At 42.3% G+C, this 27,134-nt stretch overlaps 1 protein-coding gene across 3 annotated transcripts in view; it reads right to left on the reverse strand.

The window, feature by feature from the left end:
* The window catches only part of LOC117361116 (phosphatidylinositol-binding clathrin assembly protein-like), a 273,794-nt gene that overhangs the window by 123,624 nt on the left and 123,036 nt on the right, over positions 1–27,134 (reverse strand). For 2 of the 3 annotated variants that reach the window (XM_033946028.1, XM_033946029.1), the window contains exon 9: positions 13,210–13,295. The exons of the other annotated variant lie outside the window; for it this stretch is intronic. In XM_033946028.1, coding sequence (XP_033801919.1) covers positions 13,210–13,295 — 86 coding nt within the window. The remainder of the gene's footprint in view (positions 1–13,209; positions 13,296–27,134) is intronic. 3 annotated transcript variants of the gene reach the window in all.

A 27,134-nucleotide genomic window follows, 5' to 3' on the forward strand; every position in this document is an offset into this window, starting at 1 on the left:
AGCAAAGCCTTTGATACAGTTCCTCATAGGAGGCTGTTGAACAAACTTGAAGGGCTGAAGTTAGGACCCAAAGTGGTGAACTGGGTCAGAAACTGGCTGTCGGACAGACGCCAGAGGGTGGTGGTTAATGGAAGTCGCTCGAAGGAAGGAAAGGTGAGTAGTGGAGTCCCTCAGGGATCAGTGCTGGGGCCAATCCTGTTCAATATGTTTGTGAGTGACATTGCTGAAGGCTTAGAAGGAAAAGTGTGCCTTTTTGCAGATGATACCAAGATTTGTAACAGAGTAGACACCGAAGAGGGAGTGGAAAATATGAAAAAGGATCTGCAAAAGTTAGAGGAATGGTCTAATGCCTGGCAACTAAAATTCAATGCAAAGAAATGCAGAGTAATGCATTTGGAGATTAATAATAGGAAGGAACCGTATATGCTGGGAGGTGAGAAGCTGATATGCACGGACGGGGAGAGGGACCTTGGGGTGATAGTGTCCGAAGATCTAAAGGCAAAAAAACAGTGTGATAAGGCAGTGGCTGCTGCCAGAAGGATGCTGGGCTGTATAAAGACAGGCGTAGTCAGTAGAAGGTGTTGATTCCCCTGTACAGGTCATTGGTAAGGCCCCACTTGGAGTATTGTGTTCAATTTTGGAGACCATATCTGGTGAAGGACGTAAGAAGACTTGAGGCGGTCCAGAGGAGGGCGACGAAAATGATAGGAGGCTTGCACCAGAAAACGTATGAGGAGAGACTGGAAGCCCTGAATATGTATACCCTAGAGGAAAGGAGTGACAGGGGAGATACGATTCAGATGTTCAAATACTTGACGGGTATTAACGTAGAACAAAATCTTTTTCAGAGAAAGGAAAATGGTAAAACCAGAGGACATAATTTGAGGTTGAGGGATAGTAGATTCAAAGGCAATGTTAGGAAATTCTACTTTACGGAGAGGGTGGTGGATGCCTGGAATGCGCTCCCGAAAGAGGTGGTGGAGAATAAAACTGTGACTGAGTTCAAAGAAGCGTGGGATGAACACAAAAGATCTAGTCTAGAATCAGATAATAAGATTAAATATTGAACTAAGGCTGGTACTGGGCAGACTTGCACAGTCTGTGTCTGTATATGGCCGTTTGGTGGAGGATGGGCTGGGGAGGGCTTCAATGGCTGGGAGGGTGTAGATGGGCTGGAATAAATCTTAACAGAGATTTCAGCAGTTGGAACCCAAGCACAGTACAGGGTAAAGCTTTGGATTCTTGCCCAGAAATAGCTAAGAAGAAAAAATTTAAAAATTTAAATTGAATCAGGTTGAGCAGACTGGATGGACCATTCGGGTCTTTATCTGCCGTCATCTACTAAGTTACTATCTGCAGACAGGTTTGGATAGTCAGAGAAAGATCAATGTGATAAATCTGAATCATACATCTCAGTGTGTTGCCTTAAAGATGGAGAACATCGAGAAGAATGATGAGGTAAATATCAAGGCAAGCTTCTACATTGAGAAAATCGATGCAGTGATGGATGAGGTGATCACAGAGCAGATAGTTGAGGGGAACATCGAGCATCATGTCAAGGTGAATGATGGGATGTGCTTCGGGATAAGCCTCGATGCCAAGCTGAGGGACGTCGAAGTGTAGAAAAGGAAATATGCTTCCTGGAAGAAGGAGGTCTCATTGATATAGAACAGTGATAGTGTGCCAATTGAGACTGGTCCCTTGATGATCTCCTGGGGCAATGCTCAGGCTGAGATGAGACTGGATGACATGTAACAGGTTGTTGCATTGAGTGCACCTGCAATATACCAGCTAGTTCTCTCTGCAGCAGTTGCCAAATCTGGTCCTGTAGGAAAGGTGCTAGTACCAATGGTGCATGTGGTACTGAAGGCACGGATGGTGTCGGGTGTCTGGAGTGCACCGATGGAGTGGATGCTTGTGGCGCCACTGCCAATGGATTCTTGGAGGGAAAAGGATGCTTATGTTTCTTAGTCTTATTATGAACTTCTTCATATGGTGACATGGTTGACAAACTCTATGCTGACCTCAGTCAATGGTACTGGTGTCTGTGATAATGCACAAAACCGAGAACTAATGGTCCCATATGTTGACGTCGGAAAGAAAGGCACTTGCATATGTGCGGTATGGGCAATCTTGAGACTTAAGTCTTTTACAGTTATAGTATACTTTTGCACTGTCCATACCGGGTTCCCTGGATGACATCACCCACGTGTAACATGGATGCTGCCTGCATGTCCTGGGATAAAAATTATTATATAACATCACAAATAGTTTGGTATTTTTCCCATTACTAAAAACAAAAAAATAATATCCAAAGTATATGTTCTTTTCAAAAACATAATGTCCAATCATCTGGATTTTCCATTATCTGGACTGCTCTCTACTGAAGATAGTCCGGATAATCAGTGTCCTACTGTAAATGATATTGAACAGATAGACAGTATAAAGTAGAGAGTAAGAAAGTGGCTCAATCAAAACTTTTGGGCCTGACAGAGAAAAATAGGCTAAATGTTTGGAACGGATTGAAGACATAACTACTGCTTTGCAATCCTTGCTTAGATGGAATTATAGTATTCCATTCATAAAACTAATAATGCTTGGACAAGCATGTGGAGATCAGATTTATCATGTAAATAGAAAAAAATCCAAGCTTCAACAGGTGAGGTTTTTTTTATGAAGAGTTTTGAATCAAAAATAATTTCTGAGTAATGGAAGAAGTTAGTTAAGTGGGATACAGATATAAAGAACTACCATATATACTCAAATATACGATTTTGGGGTAAAACAATGCTCTAAAAATGTGGGTCTCTTTATATTCGGATCAACACCCACTCACCCAAGCCTGCCGTAAGCCCTAGTGGTCCAGAAACAAGAGAGATCTCTCCTGCCTCCTGTCCGACAAATCCCACCTCCCTCTTGCCTCCCAGACTTTTTAAAAACCTACCTTTAAAGCTCTGATGAGGGCAGAAGCAATCTTCATACACGCCTGTCCTGTGCAGAGCTGCTATCTGAATGGCTGACAAGAGATCTCGTGGCAACAAGATGAGCTAGTTGATGGTTTCTTTGATGAGAAACACTCAACAGTCAACGGAAGAAATTATTTTCCCTTCAAAAATTCAAGTTGTTAATCTTACTAGTACATGCTGGATGAAGGTTAGTGTCCTCTCATATGTTTTTGCTTGGTTTTTTTTATTTTAAATGCTTTAATACAAGAAGTAATACATAACGACTGTAGAAATCATAAGGGTAAATCAAATAGAAAGATAGAAACAAGATGGCAGATAAAGGCTATATGTCCATCTAGTCTGCCCATCCGCAGTAACCATTATCTCTTCCTCTCTCTATGAGATCCCACATGCCTATAATCACACATCCCTATTACTGAGAAACAGAAAGAAAGATCTCATCCATCAAAGTTGCCTCCAGAGATCCCTCCTTCCTGTCCGCCCCTCTCTGCTGAAGCGGCTGCCGGGGATCCCTGTCCCCCCCTCCCCCTTCCAAAGCTGACCCACAGGGCTTCCCTCCGATGTCAAGAGCTGACGTCAGAGGAAAGCCTTCCGGGTCAGCATTGGAGGGGGGAGGTGTCCCAGTTATCTCCTTGTTCAAGCCACAATCGCTCCTTCTGCCTTCAGCGGCCATCACTGCAGGGACACACAGGCAGTGTTCACACACTGCACATAGCTGCCTGGAAACTTCTTTGACATCAGAGCTGATGTTGGAGGGAAAGATTTTGGATTAGCCATGTGCAGTGTGTGAACACTGCCTGTGCGTCCCTGCAACGATAGCCGCTGAAGGCAGAAGGAGCGAGTGCGGCTCGAATAAGTAAGGGGACATGATCTTTCTGGAATAAAGGGTGAAAGGAGGGGGGTGGGAAGGAGCACATTGGAACATTGAGGGGCATGATTTTGGAACAAAGGCAGGGAGGGGGCACAAATTCAACACAGAAGGAAGGGAGGAGGCATGAACATGGGACACAGAAGGGAGGGAGGAAGGAGGCACTAACTTGGAGCATAGGAGGAAGGGAATAGAAAGAGAGAATTGTTGGGCACGAGTATGTGAGAGGGAAAGAGATGGTGCACATGAGGAAAGGAAGAAAGAGGAAAATTGTTGGGCATAGAGCGAGAGGACTGAGGAAGAGATGCATGGGGAACAGAAGAATGAGGGAGAGATGTTGGATATAGTAGGGGAGAGAGAACAGAGGGACAGATTGAAGGGGATGCAAAGGGGAGGAATGTTGGACATAGTAATGGAGGGAGAGATGTGGCATTGTGCTGAAGAGGGGTGATAGAAGGAGAAATGGTCACGGGGCTGGTGGGAAGTGGTGAAAACTGCTGCACATGATTCAGGGGATGAGAGAAGGAGAAATGTTGGATGTGGCAGTACAGGGGTTGGGAGAGATGCACCCTGGATCTCTCTCTCTTTCCCCACTCTCTTTGCAGCAAGGGAGAGAATAAGAGAAAGACAGATGAACAGTTAGAGAGAGAGAGAGAGAGGGAGACATGTTGCCAATGAGAGTGGAGGAGAGAGGAAGAAAAGTTGGACTCAAGGAGGGACAGAGGGAGATGTTGGTTGCATGACAGGAATGAGGTCTGGAGGAAAGGAAGCATGCAGGAGGCAGAAAAGAAAGAAATATTAAATTCATAGTTAGGAGGTGCAACCAGAGACTATTAAAATCACAACAAAAGGTAGGGAAAATGATTTTACATTACATTAGAGATTTCTATTCCGCCATTACCTTAAGGTTCAAGGCGGATTACAAAAGAATTATAAACGGTGGGCTACAATGGAAGATCATTTGTCATTTCGAGAGACAAATGATCTTCCATTGTAACCTACCATTTTATTTTCAATTTAGTGACCTAAATACGTCAGTTTTGATAATTTATATTTGCTGTCTATATTTTGCACTATATTTGTCTATTTTTTTGTAGCTGTTCCTGAGGTGACATTGCATATTTTGAAGTCATCTGCCTTGACCTCTTTGGGAAAAAAACAAATGATAATTAACATTTTCTCTGTGTTTTTTTAAAATTTTGTGGTTACCATTATGTAATAATAGTTAATAAGATTATATCGTGTGCCTATGAAAAATGAATGGAAGAAATTGAATTACAATTAGCACTATTATTATGGGGGTGGGGTCAGGGGCAGAGCTTGGGCGGGGTACTCAGTTGATATTTGTTAGACTTAGGAGGTACTTGGCTTAAAGAAGTTGAGAAACCGTTATAACTCATATTCTTGACTCTGTTGCACCTATGAAATATCACATGATACGTTCAACCCAAGCCTTGGTATACTGAAACCTTAAAAGCTGAAAAACAGGTTTGCCGATAACTAGAAAGACCATGGAAGAAAAGCCAACAGTTGGATCATAGATCTCTATGGAAGATAATCAAAACTTAAAAATTCCATACTGCTGAAGCATAAAAAGGCTTACTATGCCACAGAAACCTTTGATTCCAAGAAACCTCTCTCTATAATGCATACCTTAACAGAACCTCCAGCCCCAGGTCTATCCCTCACCGCACACAACCTAGCATCCAGGATCTAGCTGACTTCTTAGACAAAATGAAAAAAGGTCCAAGAGGATATAAACCAATCAGTAGACTCCAACAACCACAACCTCCTAAGTAAATCCGAGACAATGAAACCCAAGACATCTGTTCTGCTGATCATACCCAAAACAAATTCACCACTCTAACAGCAAAAGATGTTGCTTCTTACAAAAACAAAACAAAAAAAACTCTCCACACATAGCATACTGAATAACGTCCCAAGCAAATTACTAGCTGAAGCACCTAACACTATAATCCTATGGCTAACTAATGTCCTTAATGCCCTGTTGCACAATTGCTACGTCGGGCCAAATGGAATGCATAGCCTTAACTCCAATAACCAAGACCCAAGAAGCAGACTTATCCACATCTTCCAACTATAGACCGATTGCAGGAATACCCCAACAAAATTACTCAAAACCCAAGTATGCAAGCACCTTTAATGCATAAACTGACAAACACCCCTGCCTGCACCCAAAACAAAATGGATTCAGAGCACAACAGCACTGAACTGCTACTTCTCACTTTGACAACCAACGAAAAGCAAGCACTCGGCAAAGGACAATTCTAATTCAATCTCTCTGCCGTCTTTGACTATCGATCACAACCTTCTATAATATCAGGACTCAGTGACATTGGAATTGGAAGCCCTGTATTAAATTGGTTCCACTCATTCGTGACAAACAGGGAATATTTAGTGTACAAACCTGAAGTCAATCTGCGGTGTTCCTCAAGGCTCCCCCTTAACCTCCATCCTATTCAATCTATTCATGAGCTCATTGAGAACTATGAATTTAAAAATGGAGAGCAGAAATTCCCCTACACAGATGATATTTTCCTACTTATACAACTGGACCCAGCATCCTCAAACGCCCCAGAAAAAAATCCTGAAAGGGATAACCAAAATATTCACTTGGACAACCAAAAACATACTCAAGTTAAATGCCACCAAGACCAAACTGCTTTGATTCCACACATCCCAAACTGCTCTCATTCCCTGACTACCATCTGGAACCAATCTTAGAATGAAAATTCCAGGTGTCATTCTTGACTCTACTTTCCTACCCATCACAAGTATCACACCTGTGGAAGAAAACTATCTACAGCTAATTAGACCTCTCTTCTTTGAGCATCACTTTGCTATTCTGTTCCAAATACTCATTCTATCACAACTTGACTACTGCCCAGTTTGCTCTCCCCGGCGATCCAGAGGGCAGGCAGAGAACGAGGCAGGAGCCCGATCCTGCGGGGGCGTTGAGCCGTCTCCGCCCCCCCACACCCCGAGTCCAGCGGGGGCCTACTACTTAAAGTGAGCAGCGTGGAAGCTGCTTGTTCAAGCCCAGTTTGCTCTCCCCAGCGATCCAGAGGGCAGGCAGAGAACGAGGCAGGAGCCCGATCCTGCGGGGGCGTTGAGCCGTCTCCGCCCCCCCCTCCCCCCGAGTCCAGCAGGGGCCTACTACTTAAAGTGAGCAGCGCCAACGGCGCTCTGCCGTTTGGCGCGCCGGCAAAGGCGCGTGCGCCTTAGTGCACGCCTTTGTGAAGCGACTCGAGTTGAAGCGACAAACGTTATGATAGACTCTTCAATCCTCCATAATCGTCATCCATATACTGCACCTACCATTGCTGACAATCCTGCAGAATCTGACAGTACCTACAAATTCCAGTATACTTCCAAACAGCCTGATAAGTTGATAGTACTGTTTATCTCCAAAATAACCTGTATATCTCCATATAGTCTGATAAGCTGATAGTACTGTTTATTTCCAAAAGAACCTGTTGATCTCCATTTAGCCTGATAAGTGATAGTACTGTTTATCTCCAAAAGAACCTGCATACACTCCTAGAGCCTGATAGTTGTCTGTACTGTTTACCTCCAAAATAATCATATATCTTTATATAGCCTGATAAGTTGATAGTACCGTTTATCTCCATAATAACCTGTATATCTTCCATATAGCCTGACAAGCTGATAGCACTGTTTATCTCCAAATCAACCTGCATATCCTCATAGAGCCTGATAAGTTGATAGTACTGTTTCTCTCCAAAATAACCTGACAAGCATAGACAAACTGCTATTGCCAATACTCTTATATCCCACTGATAGTTCTCCTTAATCCCACTTAACACTGATAGCACCCCCCGAACCAGACTCTCTAGCATCCTAAACAAAAACCACTATGCCTCCCAATTTCTCTATAAGCACACTCCTACATTTACTGCTCTTCCTACTCATAACCAACAGAAAAGCAGAAGGATATCATACATTCTCTATCCCAACCTTAACAGAATCCCACAGAGCCACTCTACCTTCCAGAAAACTATACTCACCCAGAAACTTGATAGATTGCTCCTCACTCAACCATATCAGCATACCAACCAGCTGGGGAAAAAGACCGCCCCCAAAACCAAAATCAGTAAACCACAACTATCACCCACACTCCAAAGAAAATCTCCTTCATCCAAACTGCTCAACCACTCCCCAAACACTTAACACCACATTATCCTGTGCATACATGAACATCAGATCAATAAGCACAAAAGCAGACCTTATTAAAGACTGGATAGTTAAAAAACAACTAAGCTGCTTATTCCTATCCGAAACCTGGCTAACCTCAGAATCCGATCCCTCCATCACAGAACTCTGCCCAATGGGTTATAAAATAGAACTAATCTGCAGAGAAAAAAAACGTGGTGGAGGTCTAGCCATCATACTCAAAAACATCATCAATATAAACACCCTAGACAAACACTCCACCCCCCACCTAGATCTCCTAGCTTGTCAACTATCCGATGATTCTCTCATAGGAACTCTAATATGCATCCTCTGTTACTCAACACCAGGAAAATGGAATGACAACAAACAAGCCCTAGAAGAATTTATCTACCAGAACTCCCTAACATCTCCTCATAACCTTCTCCTAGGAGACGTAAACCTCTATCTAGAAGATCACACCTCAAAACAAGTACTAAATTTACTCTCATACCTCAATGCACTGAACTACCAGATCCTCAACCCCCAATCCACACACGAAAAAGGCCACCAATTAGATCTCGCTGCTTACATGACCCAACACCCTCACAAACCCAAAATCAATATCTCAAACGGGGCATGGCACCCCTCCCTCTGGTCAGATCACTATAAATACACCTTTGACATCAACTGGCCTCAAAGAATTAACAAACAACCTCCAAAAAAAACCTCCTTCAAAGCACGCCAAAAAATCGAACCCTCTATATTCTGGGATAAAGCTGACCACGCCACCACCAACATAGCCCCCAACGAATTCGTATCCCAATGGAGATCCATAAGCGAAACCATTCTAAATGAGCTAGCCCCAGAAAAAATAAAATTCAAAATATGCAGACCTTCTGATAAATGGTTCGACTACGAACTTCTCCAGTCTAAAAAGCTCTGCAGACAACTAGAAAGAGACTGGAAAAAAAATAAGAACTTAGAACACACCAAAACTGCATGGAGAAACCAAATTAACCAATACAAAACCAAACTCAAGGAAAAACGAAAAGCTTACTATTCCAAAATGATAGGCACAAAAACCCCAGACACAAAAAGCTATTTAACCTAGTAAAGAACCTCACTGATACCAAACCTTACCTTTCCACCCAAGGTATCCACCCACCAACAGCCATCCACCTAGCCGACCATTTCAAAAACAAGATCACCAATATCAGATCCACATTCATCAACACACACACCCATCTAGAAAAGATAACAACAAACCCCTCAACAGGCGAAGCCATCGTAGCAGACAGAAGCTGGTCCGACTTCCCAATCCTACTCTGGTCGGATATGAACCGACTCTACAATAAATACAGCCATGCTTCCAGCGACCTAAATAATTGCCCCACCTACCTGTTATCAAATGCCTCCACCACATTCAAAACCAACTTCATGCTATGGATTCAAACCACATTGACAGAAGGCCAATTCCCACAGGACCTAGGAGAGATCTTAATCACCCCAATCATAAAAGATCACAAAGCCCAATAGATAGCCCCTCCAACTACAGATCTATCGCTTCAATACCAATATACGTTAAAATAATAGAAGGCCTAGTTGCTCAATACCTCACCGAATACCTGGAAAAACATAACCTACTCCACCCATCACAATCAGGATTCCGAACTAACCATAGTACAGAAACACTACTTGTCACATTACTAGATACAGCACGGCAACACATTAGCAAAGGAAAAAAAATGATATTAATACAACTAGACCTCTCCGCAGCATTTGACCTAGTTGACCACACCTTATTACTACAGATTCTCGACGCCATAGGAATCTCAGGCAAGGTCTACAAATGGTTTCAAGGGTTCCTTAAATCTAAAACCTACAGGGTAAAATTCAATGATATCAAGTCAGAGCCATGGGCAAATCCCTGCGGAGTTCCACAAGGATCACCTCTTTCACCTACGCTCTTCAACCTCTTTATCTCCTCCCTAGGAGCCACTCTTGATACCCTAGATGTCACATCCTTCAGCTACGCAGACGACATCACCATACTCCTCCCTTTCGACCCATCAGAGACCACCACCACAACAAAGCTAGAAACAACCTTAGATACAGTAGAAAAATGGATGATGGATCACAAACTAAAACTGAACCCAGAAAAAACAAAATTCCTTTTGCTCGAAAAGGCCCAAACTCCTACCATCACCGAACTAGAAATCAAAAATACCAAATACCCAATACAACCCGAACTAAAACTCCTAGGAGTTACGATAGACAGATGTTGCACAATGCAGTCCCAGATCAATAAGACGACCCAGAAAGCTTTTCTAACCATGAGAAATCTACGTAAAATCAGAAAATTCTTCAACCAAGCACAATTCAGACTAATCGTCTTAGGTCTGCTGGATTATTGCAACTCCCTATATCTTCCATGTCCAGCCACTATGATAAAACAACTCCAGACCATACAAAACACCGCCCTCAGACTGATCTATTCACTTAAAAAATACGATCACTTAACAACTGCCTTCTTAGACTCTCACTGGCTACCCATACAAGCACGAATTCAATTCAAATTCCACTGCCTAGTATTCAAAGCGTTACACGGCTCTTCCCCCTCCTATCTAAATAACCGCTTAAACCAGATCTCCACCTCAAGACACAGAAGAACTTCGAACCCTTTCGCCTTCCCCCCACTCAAAGGCACACAATGCAAGAAAATGTTTGACAACCTTCTGGCAACACAAGCAGCAAAACTCAACCATTCCATCTCCAACCTGATGACAATAACAGACAACTTCAAAACATTCCGAAAAGAAATCAAAACCCTGCTTTTCAAAAAATTCATCCAAATATCTTAACCCCTCCTCTCTTACCTCCAGAAGATTCACCTACCTCTAGATAATTCTCCCCCAAATTACCCACCTAAACACCTTCCAAGTAAACAAACCCCATAAATAGATTGTAATCTTACCCTCTCTAACTGTATTCCATTTGTCTTTTTCACACAGTTCTGCACTGTCAGTTTAATATCCATCCCTTAAGTTCCCATAGAATTCTATCCAGCTATCTCCCATATGTTTAAAAAAAAAAAAAAATTGTATCTTCACTGGAAAATGTCCAGACAAATCTTTTGTAATCCGCCTTGAACTGCAAGGTATAGGCGGAATAGAAATCCGAAATGTAATGTAATGTAATATGCTGGAATAAACACTAGACAGTTATGATTACAACCGATTCAAAACACAATTGAAGTCTACAAAATCCTGAATGGTGTAGAATGGGTACAAGTGGATCAATATTTTACTTCACCAAAAATTACACAGACTAGAGAACACTTGATGAAGTTACAGTGAGAGGTACTGTGTGATCTGGATTGGCTACTGTGAAGACGGGATACTGGGTAGATGTAATATTGGTCTGACCTAGTAAAGCTATTCTTATGTTCTTAATCAGGCTGACATTCAGGCTCAAGAAATTTGATTGATAGATCAGACTACTATCACAAACTTCACTGGCTACTGCTCTCTTCACAAACTGCATTCAAAATGTCCTACATCTTATACCATATATGCAATATCAACTTTTTTGAGGTATTAATTCATATTTTTTCCGAACACCACTTTACTTCAACAAGAATAGCCAATACTGCGGTGATGGTCCTCCCTTCATACAAAGAGGCAAAACATAAAAGAACCTTCAACTCCTTGTTCACCTACTCTATACTGCCATTAAAATCTGGAACAGCCTGCCACCAAACACCAGGAAAAAATCTAACTACCTAAAGTTCAGGAAAAATCTAAAAACTTACTTATACCACAACTTATCTGAACCTAATCAGTAACAACATACTCACTCTCCAAATCCAAACTCAAACTAAACTTTTATGCCTAGGACTCTCATGGACTCAGACTTCAAAAAACTAATTCAAAAACTTTTACTCTTCACAGACTACCCAAATGACCAATAGCATAAACCAATGACAGTAATTTTGACCATAACCATGATCTCTGCTCAAACTCTACTAAAGTACAGTAATATCGCTCGTTTTGACAACTTTCCATATATTGCCTCCCAATTGTACTCAACTATGATTAAAATTTATAATCTATAACTACTACATATGTTTCCTTGGTTGCTTACATTGTCTTCTGATTATGTTTAATAACTGACTGAAATGTAGAATCTTGTTGCTACTATGTATTTCCTATGAATTTTAATTTACATGTCTCACCATTGTATATTCCCCCATGTTCTACATGGATTTTCTTGTTCTGTAAATTGCCTTGAACCTCTGTAGGTATAGTGCGATCCACTATAGTGTGGCACGGTGGTTAAAAGCTACAGTCTCAGCACCCTGAGGTTATGGGTTCAACCCCACGCTGCTCCTTGTGACCTTGGGCAAGTCATTTAATCCCCCCCATTGCCCCAGGTACATTAGATAGATTGTGGGCCCGCCGGGACAGAAAGGGGAAAATGCTTGAGTACCTTAATAAATTCATGTAAACCATTCTGAGCTTCCCTGGAAGAACGTTATAAAAAATTGAATGAATAAATGAATAAAAATTAAAGATCAGATTAGATTTTCATTCCTGGTAGTCTGCATCGTTGCTCAATGATGAAGGAGAGCAAAGTCCTTTATAGCTGATGCATCTCCAACATCCAGTGCATTTCCTGGACTCTCCGAGACTAATTCTTTCAAAGACAATGGACAGCTGAATTTTTATTCACACTTTTTCACAGCTCTGAATCTTGGATGTGATCTTGCCACATTAACCACAATTTATTTTGAAAAACTAAGGCCTAAATGGGCAGGCAAGTATCTAAAAAGGCGACAACAATAGGTAATTGTGAAAAAGTTTTAAAAAAGGCCAAAACCCTTAACTAGGGATGCTAGAGGTTAAAGAGAAGTCTATGCACAATAAACAGTTAAAAAAAGAAAATCTCATAAGAGAAAAGGAGAACACCAAGAAAAGCCCCACACAATGATGTAAGGACAGTATGTCAGATGCATTACTTAGTGGTAATGCCTTTTAAAAGCATGTAGAAACTTTCTAAGCTGGTGAGGCTTATCTGTCAGATGATGATATCTAATTATGAGGACTTGCTATCTGGCTTGTCCTTATAGGACACACCAAATTAGAAGATGTACAGCTCAAACACAAACCAATTGTTGCTTACCTGCTAGCAGCAGAGACTTCCTTAGTTTTTTTCCCTTCTAGAGATGCCAAATGCTGTTCCAAAGCTTCAAGTAAACTGCTGGGTGCCTACGGTTAAGAGTACTTGTAAGATATCTGTTATAATATAATGAACTAAAGCAGAACCTACACTTTGAGTAGTAAGGGAAGATTAGGTACTTATCTCGATAATCATCTTTCTAGTAGACAAGCACATCATTCCTGAACCTTTAGGTAGCCAATCTATTCCCATGAGAATTTGTGCAGAGCCCTATTATAATTTTTTGCTCTGCCTCCCATCTCTCTGGACTGTCCTCCAACTTCCCAGTTCATATCAAAGCAGATATTCACCCCTAGAGAGGAAACATAAGAGGGAGGGGTATGGGGGATACTCCCCAAGCGATATTTCTGTTCTGCTCATATCTCAAAAATATATAACAAGTGAAGCTGAAAAAAACATAACCCCATTATAACACAAAATCAGGTGACAAAAAACAGAATGCAACCTGTACTAACCATTTTGGAGTAAAGGCAGTACTTCCTGGATTCATTTTAGTAGCAGTGAAATTCACATCCATGTCCTTACTGGATAAAGGGAAGAAAATCATCTAGGCATGTCTGAGGTAGTAAGCAGGCTAAAGAACATCTGACAGGGTGGGCTTCAGGAATGATGTGCCTGTCTACTAAAAAGATTATCGAGGTAAGTACCTAATCTTCCCTTCTAGTGCAACAGGCACATCATTCCTGAATGTTCAAGAATTATCAAAGCAGTCCCTGGAATCTAGGGCAAGGCAGATGCCTGGAGTTACAAAAATTATCTCAACCCAATCCCCTGGGGGTTCTTGTCCTGCTGTTGAGCAAAGATTGGTTTACAATCTTACATGCTGGCCTTGAGATTGCCCAGACCTTTCCCAAAAAACAATTGCCCTTTAAATAGCAGCTTGCTCAGCATCACATTAGAGGCAGAGTCTCCTGTCCACTGACTGATCCATAGCATCCCGAGGGCAGAAAGTATATGGAAACCTTGCTCAATACCCTGAACAGATCAAAAAGAGCATCCACTACATAGTCTACATCAAGTATAAGAAATTGGTGATCCTGTCTGACAGCTGCCTTCGGATACTGGCACAATCTGGAGCGGCAAGCACGTGCAACGTAAGATGCCACTGCCTTTAACCCTGAGGCCATGGCTTTGAATTGTTTCTTGAGAATAAAATCTAGCCTGTGGTCCTGGGTATCTTTCAATACTACTCCACCTTCATTGGAAGATCTAAGAATAATAATAATAACTTTATTTCTTCTATATCGCCATAATCTTACGACTTCTAGGCGGTTCACAGTGCAGAGAGCTGGACAGTCAGCAAATTACAGAATACAAATGGCGAGGATGATACAGTACAGTCAGTGAATTACAGATTACAATTAGTAAAATACAATACAATACAGTTAGTATAGTACACATATTTCTCAAGTTATCAGCATGGAGTTAATTGTTTAGAACTGGTAACTGATTTATCTCCTAATCTGTTGAATAGTGCTGTCTTAAATTTCTTTCCGAAATGCGACATAGGTCAGCCTAGCTCTGTTGATGTAGTTGCCTAGCCAGGTCTGCTGTTTGCTAGCTTGAGACTTCAAAGTTCTGTCCATAAAGGACCTGTATTTGCAATCAGTGATCCTTGAGTAGGCAAAAAGATTGGAGTTTCTGGTTGTCCTACTGGGAATGTGTAGCTCAAAATGTGGTAAGAGATAGGTAGGGGCCATTCCCCACACCAGTTTAAAGCATAGGCAAGAGAACTTGAATATTATTCGCGCCTTCATTGGTAACCAGTGTAGCAGTTTGTAGTAGGGGCTAACATGCTCGCTTTTCTTTAGTTCAAATATTAAGCAGACGGCCGTGTTCTGCATTATTCTTAATTTTTTTACAGTTTTTTTTAGGTAAACCCACATAAATGTTGCAGTAGTCCAATGTGGAAAAGACCAATGACTGAACCAGAAGTCTAAAAGATAGAGGGTCGAAATATTTTTTTATTGTCTTCAATTTCATAGTGCATAAAGCACTTTTTTGCCACCAGGTTTGTGTGTTTGATCATGGTCAGGTGGGTGTCTAATGTGACTCCTAGTATTTTTATGGTTTTTATTGGGTAATCGTGACCATTTAGGTGTAAAGATGTTCTGATAATTTTATCCTTTGGGCTTGCCAGGAAAATTTTTGTCTTTTCTGTGTTTAATTTCAATTTAAAATTGATTGTCCACTGTTCAATTTCAGTCATGATATGGGTAATGTGTTCTACAGTTTCGTTGGTCACGTTATTCAGCGGAATTAAGATAGAGATATCTTCAGCATATATGTAGTATTTTAGGTTTAACTTTTGTAATAGATGACCTAAAGATGAAATGTAGATATTAAATAAGGTAGGAGATAGTGGAGAGCCTTGGGGCACTCCTGAAGGATTTTTCCAAGAGCTGGAGTATTTCCCATCGCAGACTACTTGATATGATCTTTTGGTCAAAATAACCCTGAAACCAGTTCAAAACTCTTCCCGAGAGCCCCAAAGCGTCCAAGCAAAGTAGCATTATTTCATGATCCACTAGGTCAAAAGCACTGCTGAAATCTAGTTGTAAGATCAGAGCACTAGTACCTTTGCTAAAGAGACCGTAAAGGTGAAATATGTATGCTTGGTCACCTGCGCCACCAGGGAATCTACCTTTGGTGGAGTAAATAGTTGGTTAAAGGCTGCATCCATTGGATAAAGTTTAGTCATGGTGTTGGATACCCGAAGGGGCCCTACCGGGACTTCCCAGTGGATTGTTAACATTTTCGTAATGTCCTGGTGAGAGGGAAAGCATGTAGTCTGAGCCTTAAGTGCTGCTCATGAGTGAGCACTGGGTAGCTGAGATTTGCGGAGTCTCTATCTTTAATTCTTGGAGAGACTCCATAATTATCTCCAAAAAGTGCCAAGGGCTTAATTAGCCTGCACACCATCCGGTCCTTTCCAAGATCGAGGGCCTCCACCTAATCTGGATCCAATTCCCCTAGCTGTGATGCAGAAATTCCTGCTGTAGGGAACCCAGGCTTGGAGACATATTTACTGAATCTTCCTCATTCTAGTACTTATCTGACTGGACCCCCCCCCCCCCCCCGTCTCATGTGCATGGCTCTTTGGGGTGGACTTGCACTCTTAAGGGGAGTGACCCCTGGCACCAGCATCACCACAACTCCCAAGGGTTCCATGCGGCTGCTGTTGATCAAATAGGCTTCATACATCTCATTAATGAATTCTGGGGAGAAATCTTGTCCAGGACTCCCAGAGGGCCCCTGCAATTGCTCCCATGTCCTTTCTGGAGTTTTGCAGCAGGTGTAAAAACTGTGCTTCACTGGGGACACATTATCGCCTTTTACCTGCTCTAACCAGGTCATTTGCTCTGGAACTCAAATCATCTGGGAAATTACATCCTCAAGGGATCTAGAGGAGGCTAAGTCAAAGGCTCCCACTAGTGCTGCCCAATTCAGGAAAAATATTTCAATTCGATTCAGCCTATTGAATCGATTTTTCAATTTAATTTTCCTGCAAAATTGGGTATTTTTTTCCAAAACATCCTGGTGGGTTTATTTTATAACCTCTTCACCCCCTTTGCCCTCTCTTACCCACACTGGTCCTGTGGTGTAAACAAAATAAATAAACAAACAAGACTTTTCCTCTCCCTGCTAAATCCTAGATCACGTTCGCGGTCTAATACCAGCTCTGGCAGGATACAAATTTCAAATCTGAAACATTGTAATCACAAACAGAAAATAAAATTATTTTTCTACCTTTTATTGTCTGGTCATTTTTCAAATCATGTTGGTCCCAGGCTTTGCAAAACCGTCTTCTGATAACTTGTTTGCCAGGGTCTCTTGCTCATTTGTCGTTTTCTTCTTTCTCCATGGTAACCATTCATCTTCCATTTCTGTCCTCCCCTTCCCTGGAGGTCTGGCATCTTTCCTTTTTTTCATCTCTATTCCCATAGCTGCAGCGATAGACCCTACCATCCCCAGATCCACCATCTCTCCATTTCTCAACTACCCTTTCTTCTAGCTTCTCTCCCTCCTTCCCCACCAGCTCTCTCTTTCTCTTTCTAACTATCCTCCTATCCAGTATCTCTATCCCTCCACACCATCCCTTTTGTCCAACTTCTCTCCCTTTCTGTTCCTTCCTTCCCTAAATCCCATTGTCCAACATCTCTCTCCCTCTCCTGTTTTAGATCCATTATTTTTGCTATCCCTCCTCCATCTCCCCTCTCCATGATCTCCCCCAAGTATCTTCCCCTCTCCACCAAGTTCACCTCTCCCCTCTCCCATCCATCTTCTCCCCATCTCTCCCTCTCCAGTCCACTAACGCCCCCAAGTCCATCTCTCCCTCTCTCCCAAGTCCATCTCCCCTCAATGATCTCCCTCAAGTTCATCTCCCCCCCTCCACTAAGTTCATCTCTCCCATCCATCTTCTCCCCATCTCTCCTCTAGTCGACCAATTCCCCCCAAGTCCATCTCCCCTCTTCCCCCATCTACCTTTATTTTGACGTTACAATATGTTGCCGGTGGCGGTAGTTATTTAGCAATCCACTCCTTGCGTCTTCTCTCCACTGCGGCCCGCCCTCAGTGAAAACTTCCTGTTTCCCCTTGAGCGGCTGAATGGAGAGAAGACGCCCGGAGTAGCAGCAGGGTAGCGAATTGCATTCGTTACTGCTGCTTCTACCTGGCCAGGGAGGAGAGGATAAATACTTCTGGCCAGGAAGAAGAGAGAGCCTTGCTGCCGCCGATCTGCATGCAGAGACCCGTTCGGCCTTTCCCTCTGTCACCGGAGTCCTTGCTTCTGATATAGCTTCCAGTTTAGCAAAACTGGAAGTTACATCAGAAGCAAGGACTCCGGGTCTCTAGCAAGGGGGCCGATGAATCGGCAAGTTTGATTTTTTCCAAAAACAAAATCGATTCACCTGAAGTGAATCGGTGAATCAATTCAAATCGCGAATCGGGCAGCACTAGCTCCCACTCCCTCATATGCCATGTGACATGTGGAACATGTGGACAATCCTCAGGCTGCCATCCAGCGCAAATCTGGCATGAATCTGTAATATACTGGCCTGAGGAGCCCATCCCACCTGATTTTGAGCTAAATTGAGGTGTTTTGAGACAGATAGACTTATTTCCAAATTAGGAAATCCAAGATGGCTGCAGCGGCATTGATTTTAGCACCAAAAACTGCCCTTGGGAGCTAAACTGAGGGTCAAATTTTAGCAATTTTAGGGGTAGAGGATCCCCCCAAATCCAACAATTTTACAAACTCCTCCTTCGATTTCAGTTTTAAGGATATCGGCCTTGTACTCACTGTGCCATGCAAGTTCTGGGAGCTGCCTGAACTGAAGTTGCAGTTATCTTACTGAGAGAACTTCTGCCTCAAACAAGCTTGGAAACCACACTGCTTGTGTCTTTGGACTGCCTCTCAGATTTCAACCCCACAACGGACCTTGAACGCAGGTCTGGGGGGAAGAAACACAATCAACCCTGATCCTGCATAAAACTGCCACAGAGCCACTCGGCCTGCACTCAAGAGCACTGTAGACAGAACCTGGGGCAAACCTTGCTCCCAAAAGGAATGTTCCCTGAGCTCTCAAACAATTACTGCAGGCTGGCCAAGTGGGTTACCTGACAAGCAGTCTAACTCTTAGCTTAAGAGTCTGTCTTTCACCTTAAGAGTCTGAGCTTTCCTGCAGCCAGAGATTTCCCAAAATGGGAGCTTTTGCAGCACTGAAAGCGTCACAAGTGGATAGAAAAAACCTTAATGAAAGAAAAAATAAACAAGAGCAGAAGAGACTGGCTCCTACCATCTTGCATGCAGAGAGATAACTGGGGAGTTGGAGGACAGCCCAGAGAGATGCGAGGTGGACCAAAAAATTAAAATGAGGAAAAAATTATAATGAGGCTCCCTACACGAATTCTCACAGGAACAAATTGGCTACCAGAAGATTCAGGAATGATGAGCCTGTTGCATTAGAAAAATTTTATACAGGGTGCATGTGTTGCTAGTCATTTTCATCTGCACAAATCAGACAACAATTAACAGGACGCTCAGTGACTTACAAAGTACAAATACAACTTATTATGCCGATTTACAGCAATTTATTAATCAGCTAGTTATAGTTTTGAAATAGTTACCCCACTACCAATCAACTTTCTTTCTAGCAATCTCAAGATCAGGCAGAATTCAAAAGCAAGGTTACATATTCAGATTAACTATTTATGGGAGCTACTTCAGGATCCTTTGTTGCCCTTGACTCATGCCTATTCAATTTACTAATTTATATGCAATTAAAATGAACTGGAAATTCTGGCTAATTCTTTCTTTACATTTTAAATCAAACAACACTTGCATAATGTCACCTTAAGCTATACACAAAAATGTTTGTAATACACGAACAAGTCAATTTATTCTATCACATTATATATGACACATATGGTTAAAAATTAAATTAGAATAAAAATAGATGCACACATCAGCATTTTTTTTTTTTAGCAGGGTAATCACCATGTTGATGTAAAGAAGTAAATCTGCGAATCAGCACTGGCTGAAAGAGATGTGAAAATAATCTTGGATTAAGATTTTGAAATGAGATATGTGACTGATCTCAGGTTGCTTTATAATGTTCTTTGAAGAATCCTTTGTGAGTGAAACCAAAGGTTGAACTGCTGGTCACCACTAGTTGGAAATGCATTGGTGGAATAGTTGTGAACAGATTCTGATTTTTAATCATTGTTTAATCGTCATTGTTAATTATGTAAGTGCATTTTAAAATAATTTATTTTTCTGTGAAAGCTTTTTTAGTTTAATGGATACAATGGAAGGGACTGGGCAACAATGATATGCGAACCCCTAATGACATTATAAAATATAGTGTTGGGAGGTGTTTTAAATGAACCTACTCCCTTCACACATTAAATATTTAACCAATCATTTACCTTAATAAATGAGAGGAGACAGTCAATATATCACACATTCACATATCTGCATTTATTTCTGGACCTGGTGTGGTGTGCGAGTCAGGTAACCAGACCATGCTAAGCTAAAATAACTTTGAAATTCATATTCTCTTTTTTACCTGTTCTATATATGTTACAACATCAAAACAGAAAAAGAAATACAATAAATTGTAAACCACCATGATGTTCTCTGAATGGTGATTTAGCAAAGTTACTCACCTGTAGCAGGTGATCTCCAAGGACAGTAGGCAGATATTCTCGCATATGGGTGATGTCATCCACAAAACATGGGACGGACATGTACCAAAGTGCACTGTCACTAAAAACCCCCCAAAACGTTAGCACAGCTGTATTGTGTGCATATGTGCCTCCCATCCAATGCCAGCTTGCAGGTTCTTCAGTTCCATAAAAGAGCCAAGAAGCCAACTAGGGGAGGTGGAATGGTTGTGAGAATATCTGCTTGCTGTCCTTGGAGAACACCTGCTACAGGGTAAGTACCTTCGCTTTTTCCAAGTCAAGTAGGCAGCATATCTCGCACATGGGGCTTCCAAGCTGCCAGGCTCATGCCTCTAGCAAGAGGGTTATAGGTAACTATCATGAGCCTTGTGAAATCCCAAAGGGATGGAGGGAAGATGGCTTCTAAAGAAAGAATAAATTTCTGAGTACTGCCTGACCAAATTGACCATCTCTTCTAGAGTTTGATCTAAGCAGCAATGAAGTGAAAATATGGATTGAGGACTGAGTGGTTGTGCTTCAATTGTCCTCAATAGGTGTAGAGCGAAAATGGGCAACTGAAGTGCCATAGTTTGCACTTTATGAACAATGACACAGCCTTCTAGCGTTAGTCCAGTTTGAGCATAAGCAAAGAAGATACAGTCCGTTAACCAAGTGGATTTGTTCTCTTGGTAAAAGAAACACCCAAGTCTGTTAGGGTCAAATGAAACAAAAAGCTGAACTGTAGTTCTACAAGGCTTTGTGAGATCTAGGCAGAAAGCAAGGGCTCTTTTATAGCCCATGGTGTGGAGGGCTGCTTCACCAGAGTGAGAATGCGGTCTTAGAGAGAAGACTGGTAGCACAATGGATTGGTTGAGGTGAAATTCTGAGACAACTTTTAGAAGGAACTTCGGATGAGTCCAAAGTACCACCCTATCATGGTAGAATCTAGTATATATGGTGGATCTGAAACCAGTGCTTGAAGATTGCTGATTCAGTGTGCATACATAAGAGCCATTAGGAAGGCTACTTTCCAGATAAGATATTTAAAAGCTGAAGTCAAGATGAATTCATTAGAATGGAAAGAACCACATTAAGATCCCGGAAAACAGTAGGTGGAGGAGGTCTGCTATGGTAGAGTACTTTCTTGAATCTGGAAACCAAGGGATGTATAGAGAGGTTTGCTGTCCAACAGGGAAAGAAATGCACTGTTTGTGCGGAAGTGAACTCAAACTGAAGATGTTTTTAAGTCTGGAATTAGAGAAGTGAAGGAGACAGTCCAAGACTTATAGCAGGTAAGTTAGGTTAAATACTGTAATTGTCTCTGGCTCATGTTCAGAAGTTAGTTCCTTATAACTGTATGTGTGGTTAATTGCTATAATTGTGTCTGAGTAGGTGCCACAAGTGACATCAGTTGGAAATGTCACTTGAAGAGACGTTGGTAAGGTTGGGTTAGGGGTCACCCTGGGCAATGCTAGAAGGAGTCTGCAGTTGGAATGTAAGGTGTGAACATCATGATGAAGGACCTAGCAAAATTTGAAGTATGGTTTGAAATTTGACAGCTAAGATTTAATGCTAAGAAATGCAGGGTCATGCATTTGGGCTGTAAAAATCCGAGTGAATGGTACAGTTTAGAGCAGGGCTCCCTCCTCGAGGGCTGCAATCAAGTTTCCCGGTAGAGGTAGTGGAGACAGAGTGAGTTCAAGAAAGTGTGGGATAGGCACAAGGGATCTCTTAGGGAGAAGAGGAGATAATGGATGCTGTGAATGGGCAGACTAGATTGGCCATTTGGCCTTTTATCTGCCTTCATGTTTTTATAATCTCTGGTAGCGAGTCAAAAAGATTGTTGTTTGGGTTGCTGCTGAGGCTGGGATTTTTGTTGCCTTTGGGTAAAAGGACGAGAAGTAATAGATAACTGATTGAAGAATGTCTAGAGGAACTGGCATATCTGCGAACTGATTGCAAGAATGGAGAAGAGCGCACTTTTTCTAAAGTGGTAATGCAATCTGTGCATTTTTTAAAAATCTTTTCTGCCAGGTGGATTAGTGACGTTTGTACAAAAACTATGAACACACTTCAAAGCTAATTCCACCACAAAAGACACGTTCAGGCCGAGGCTTACCAAAAACTGGACAATGTTGGAGCTTGTATAAAATGTCCAGTTTATGAGGTGCTGCTATGATTGTCAATGGAGATTCCAAGGTTTTTTTTAAAAAAAGGGCCTCATTAATTTATAAAGCAGGAGCTTAAGTACAATTTTTATGCCATTTTTTATACTCCAAAGCTTCCATAAGCTCAGATTGAGGTTGCTCTTCAGGCTCCATCTTAATGGGCAGCTCCCGACCCATCTGTCTAATAAAGTTGATGAATGACAAATCCTCAGATGAAGATCATGGAAGAGGAGGGGAACGATCAGACAGTGTGACATATGACTCATCCATGGAAAAATCAGGCAGGCCCTTGGAGGAATGAAAGGACAGAGTCCAAACAGTTCATATGATCATACACAATGCATGGATGAGCATCAAGAAGATACATGGACGTTACGATCGCTGGATGATGAAGAGTGCTTGGAGTACTGTCGCAGTGTGGAGGCTTAATGTTGAGGAGTCATCAAGCAACTTGAACCCATGTTGAGGCTAATGCTCAGGCTGGACTGAAGCTAGTTGTATTAAGGCAGCATTTGGCATTGACTGCAGCTGCAACATACCATCAAGTTCATGTTGCAGCAGTAATCAAAACTGCTCCTGCAAAGATAGTATAAATACCAATATAGGCAAAGGTACAGTCGGCTGCTGCTGTAATAGGTGCTGAAGCACTGGAGACGTCAGCATCGAGGCATTTCCATGTTAAGAAGGTGACCTGCAGATTGTGCATCGACGATTATGGGGTGTTGATTCAGGTGACACTGTGGATGCATGCCTATCAGAGGCGTCGATTGATGCACACACATCTAAGGAATCTTTAGATGTGTGCCTATCATCTGCATCATGTTTGTGCTTCTTAACTTTTACATGGGAGTCTTCAGAGTCACGAGGCAGCAATGCATATTCCCACTGATGCCAGGATTCATTATCATGCCCGTGGACAAAATGGAAGTCAATGCTAGGGTTGATGTCAATGCAGCAAGACGTTGAGGGTCAGGTGTAGAAACCAGTCATGTTGTAAAAAAAAGTGCAAAACACTTGTTAAATTGTAATTTTCTGGCCTTAAGGGACCTCTTCTGCATGCAAGAGCAGAGGGCACAAGAAATAATAATAATAATAATAATAACTTTATTTTTGTATACCGCCATACCCCGAAGAGTTCTAGGCGGTTCACATTAGTTAGACAGAGATTACAAGTGGTTACATATCAAATTGAACATAGAGTTGCAGACAGCAAAGCGAGAGTAGTTACAAATCGAATTGAATCATGGAGTTGCGAACAGCAAGGAGAGAAGTTGGGGGGGAGAGGAGGAGATGGGGGAAGGGAGTAGATCAGAGCTGGGGGAGGGTTGAAGGGGCATTAAGGGTCTTGGTCTTGGAATAGGTGAGTTTTGAGTAATTTTCTAAAGTCGAGGTAGTTGTAGGCCTTGAGGACCATTTGGGCTAGCCAAGGGTTTAGTTTGGCGGCTTGAAAGGCGTAGGTTTTGTCGAGGAATTTTTTTGAGTGGCATAGTTTTAGGGAGGGGAAGGAGAAGAGTTGAATTTTTCGGGAGTTCTTATAGTTGTGGTTAAGGGTGAAGTGAGGGGTGATGTAGCTTGGGGATAAACCAAATATTGTTTTGTAGCAAAAACAGGCAAATTTGAATGTGATTCTGGATTCTAGTGGGAGCCAGTGGAGTTTGTGGTAGAAAGGGGTGATATGGTTCCATTTTTTCAGGTTAAATATGAGGCGGACAGCGGTGTTCTGGATCATTCTTAATCTCCTGAGGGTTTTCTTTGTGGAGCTCAAGTAGATGATGTTGCAGTAGTCCAGTATGCTGAGGATGGAGGATTGTACTAAGAGGCGGAATGAAGAGTCATCGAAGTATTTTTTTATGGTGCGGAGTTTCCAAAGTATCGAGATACTTTTCCTGACAGTGATATCAGTGTGTTTCTCGAGGGTTAGATGTTTGTCCAGTGTTACACCCAGTACTTTTAAGGTTTGTTCGAGGGGGAATGTGGATCCTTTTACTTGGATTGTAGTGTCCTTGATTTTGTCTTTGGGGGTTGCTAGGAAGAATTTTGTTTTGTCTGGGTTTAGTTTTAGTCAGTAGGATAGCATCCAGAGTTCTATCTGATTAAGTATGCTTGTGAGGGAGTTAAAGAGTTCTTGAGTGAAACTGGTTAGAGGGATGACTATGGTAATGTCGTCTGCGTAGATAAAGAATTTTAGCTTGAGGCTTTGCAGGAGGTTTCCTAGGGAGGTGAGGTAGATGTTGAACAGGGTGGGGGACAAGGGGGAGCCCTGTGGCACACCGCAGGAGTTTTCCCAGGAGTAGGAGAGAGAATCATTTTTAAATACTCTGTATGATCTGTTCCGTAGGAACCCGTTGAACCAGTTAAGGGCCTGGCCGGAGATGCCAATGTAGGCCAGGCAGTCTAGGAGAATGTCGTGGTCGACTAGGTCGAAAGCACTGCTCAGGTCCAGTTGTAAAATCAGGGCACTGGATCCCAGACTGAAGAGTGTATGTATGTGGTCTAGGAGGGAGGCTATGATTGTTTCGGTGCTGCGATTGGAGCGAAAGCCTGATTGGTTGTCATTAAGGATGTCAAATTTTTCTAGGTATGTGGTAAGTTCGGCGTTTACCACCCCTTCTGCTATTTTGGTGAAGAGCGGGATACTTGCGATAGGTCTGTAGTTGGATGGGGTGCTTGATGGTTCTTTCTTGTTTTTTATGATGGGAGTTATTGAGATGTGGCCTTGTTCTGCTGGGAAACTGCCAGTGGTTAGTAATAGGTTTACCCATGCTAACATATTGGCTTTAAAATGTATTGGCGCAGTTTTCATAATGTTGGGGGGGCAGGTATCCAGTCTGCAGAAGGAATTTGAATATTTGTTATAATACGTGTTGAAGGTTGGCCAGTCGATATTTGAGAATTGATTCCAGCTTAGGTCTGTTCTGGATCCTGGGTCTAGTTTGGGCCTGTCTGAGTTTGGAAGGATAGGGAAGTCCCCGTGGGGGCTGGCTGGGGCGGATATTGATGATCTTAATTTTTGAATCTTTGTGTTAAAGAAGTCTGCAAGGGGGTTAGCGGTTAGGGTGGATTCGTTAACGCAGGTGTCGGTGAGAGTTTCAAGGTTGTAGAGGTCGTTGACCAGTTTGAAAAGGTTGCTGCTGTTGTTTGTAACATTTCCAATTTTGTGGGCATAGAAGTTTTTTCGTTTGTCCTTGGTGAGGTTTTTGTAGTTTTTTAGTTTAAGTCTCCATGTAGCCCTGTGTTCTTGGGCACCAGATTTAATTCATTGTCTTTCTGACCTTCTTAGGTCTCTTTTTGCCTGTAGTAATTCCGAATCAAACCAACCATCCTGGATTGGAGATCTAATTCTGCGTGATTTTAAGGGGGCAATTTTGTCTAAGATAATTGTACTGTCTTTGATCCAAGAGGTCATGATTTGGTCTGTTTCTTCATTTTGTTTTGAGAGAGATTCGTAGAGGGGCCAGAATTCAGCCGGGTTGATTTTACCTCTAGTGGTGTGAGTTTTGGTGTTTTTTGATATTCTGTTTCTAGTGGCTTTTTGTTGGCATTTGATGGAGAAGTGGCATAGTTTGTGGTCGGACCATAGGGAGTCTGTCCAGATATCATGTTTCCAGTAAAATTTTGGGGTGGATGGGTTTTTGGCAGAGAATGTAGGTCTCATTGATGGCCTCTTTGGTGGGTTGTGATGGGCGGGGGCTTGAAGTAGCCTAGTTGCGAGATTAGTAACCAAAAGTCGGATATGTCTGGAAGGTCTGTTTGCTCTAGGTGGATGTTGATGTCTCCACATAGGAGGTTGTATGGACTTGCTAAAGAGTTGGAAAGTAGAAATTCGGCGAAGTCGTCCTTGGCTAGGGTCCATTTTTTGGGAGGGATGTAACACAGCGTGATTGTTAGGGGGGAGGCTAAGGATTTTGAGGTTAGGGAGGCGGCTAGTATTTCAAGGTTGGGGGAGGATTTGGTGTTGAGTGTGGTGCAATTTAGGTGGTCTTTGAAGATTATTGCTAGTCCACCTCCTCTTCCCCAGGTTCTGGCCAGGGACAAGATCTTGAAGCCTGGGGGAAGACAGTCTTTGACAATGATATCTGTGTCTGAATGCAGCCAGGTTTCGGTGAGTAGAACGATGTCAGGATTGGTTTCGGTGAGCCAGTCTTTAATAAGGATGGATTTATTTCTCATCGATCTTATGTTAAGATAGAAACCTTGCAGGTTCTGGAAGTTGGTGGGGTCGATTGGACAGTAGTGGGAGTAAGTTAGTTTTTTCAGTGATCTTTGATTTTTTAAGCGAGGTTTGGTTGGTCTGTGGGGTGGTGGGGGATTGGGGGGTGGACTTGTGTTTGGGTAATCGTGTGGGGAGTGGAGTGTGGGTGTATGAGATTTGGATTTTACCGTGTGGTATGAGGAGTAGAGGACTGGGATGTGAGTGGAGTATATTGGGTCGGCTGTGCAGATCCTGATGGTGATGAGGTAAAGTATGAGCAGTATAGCACATTGGTGAGGGATTGGCCAGGCCATATTGTTGCACTAGATTTATTTATTTAT

This window comes from Geotrypetes seraphini, chromosome 5 (genome assembly GCF_902459505.1).
Source record: "Geotrypetes seraphini chromosome 5, aGeoSer1.1, whole genome shotgun sequence".
NCBI lineage: Eukaryota > Metazoa > Chordata > Amphibia > Gymnophiona > Dermophiidae > Geotrypetes > Geotrypetes seraphini.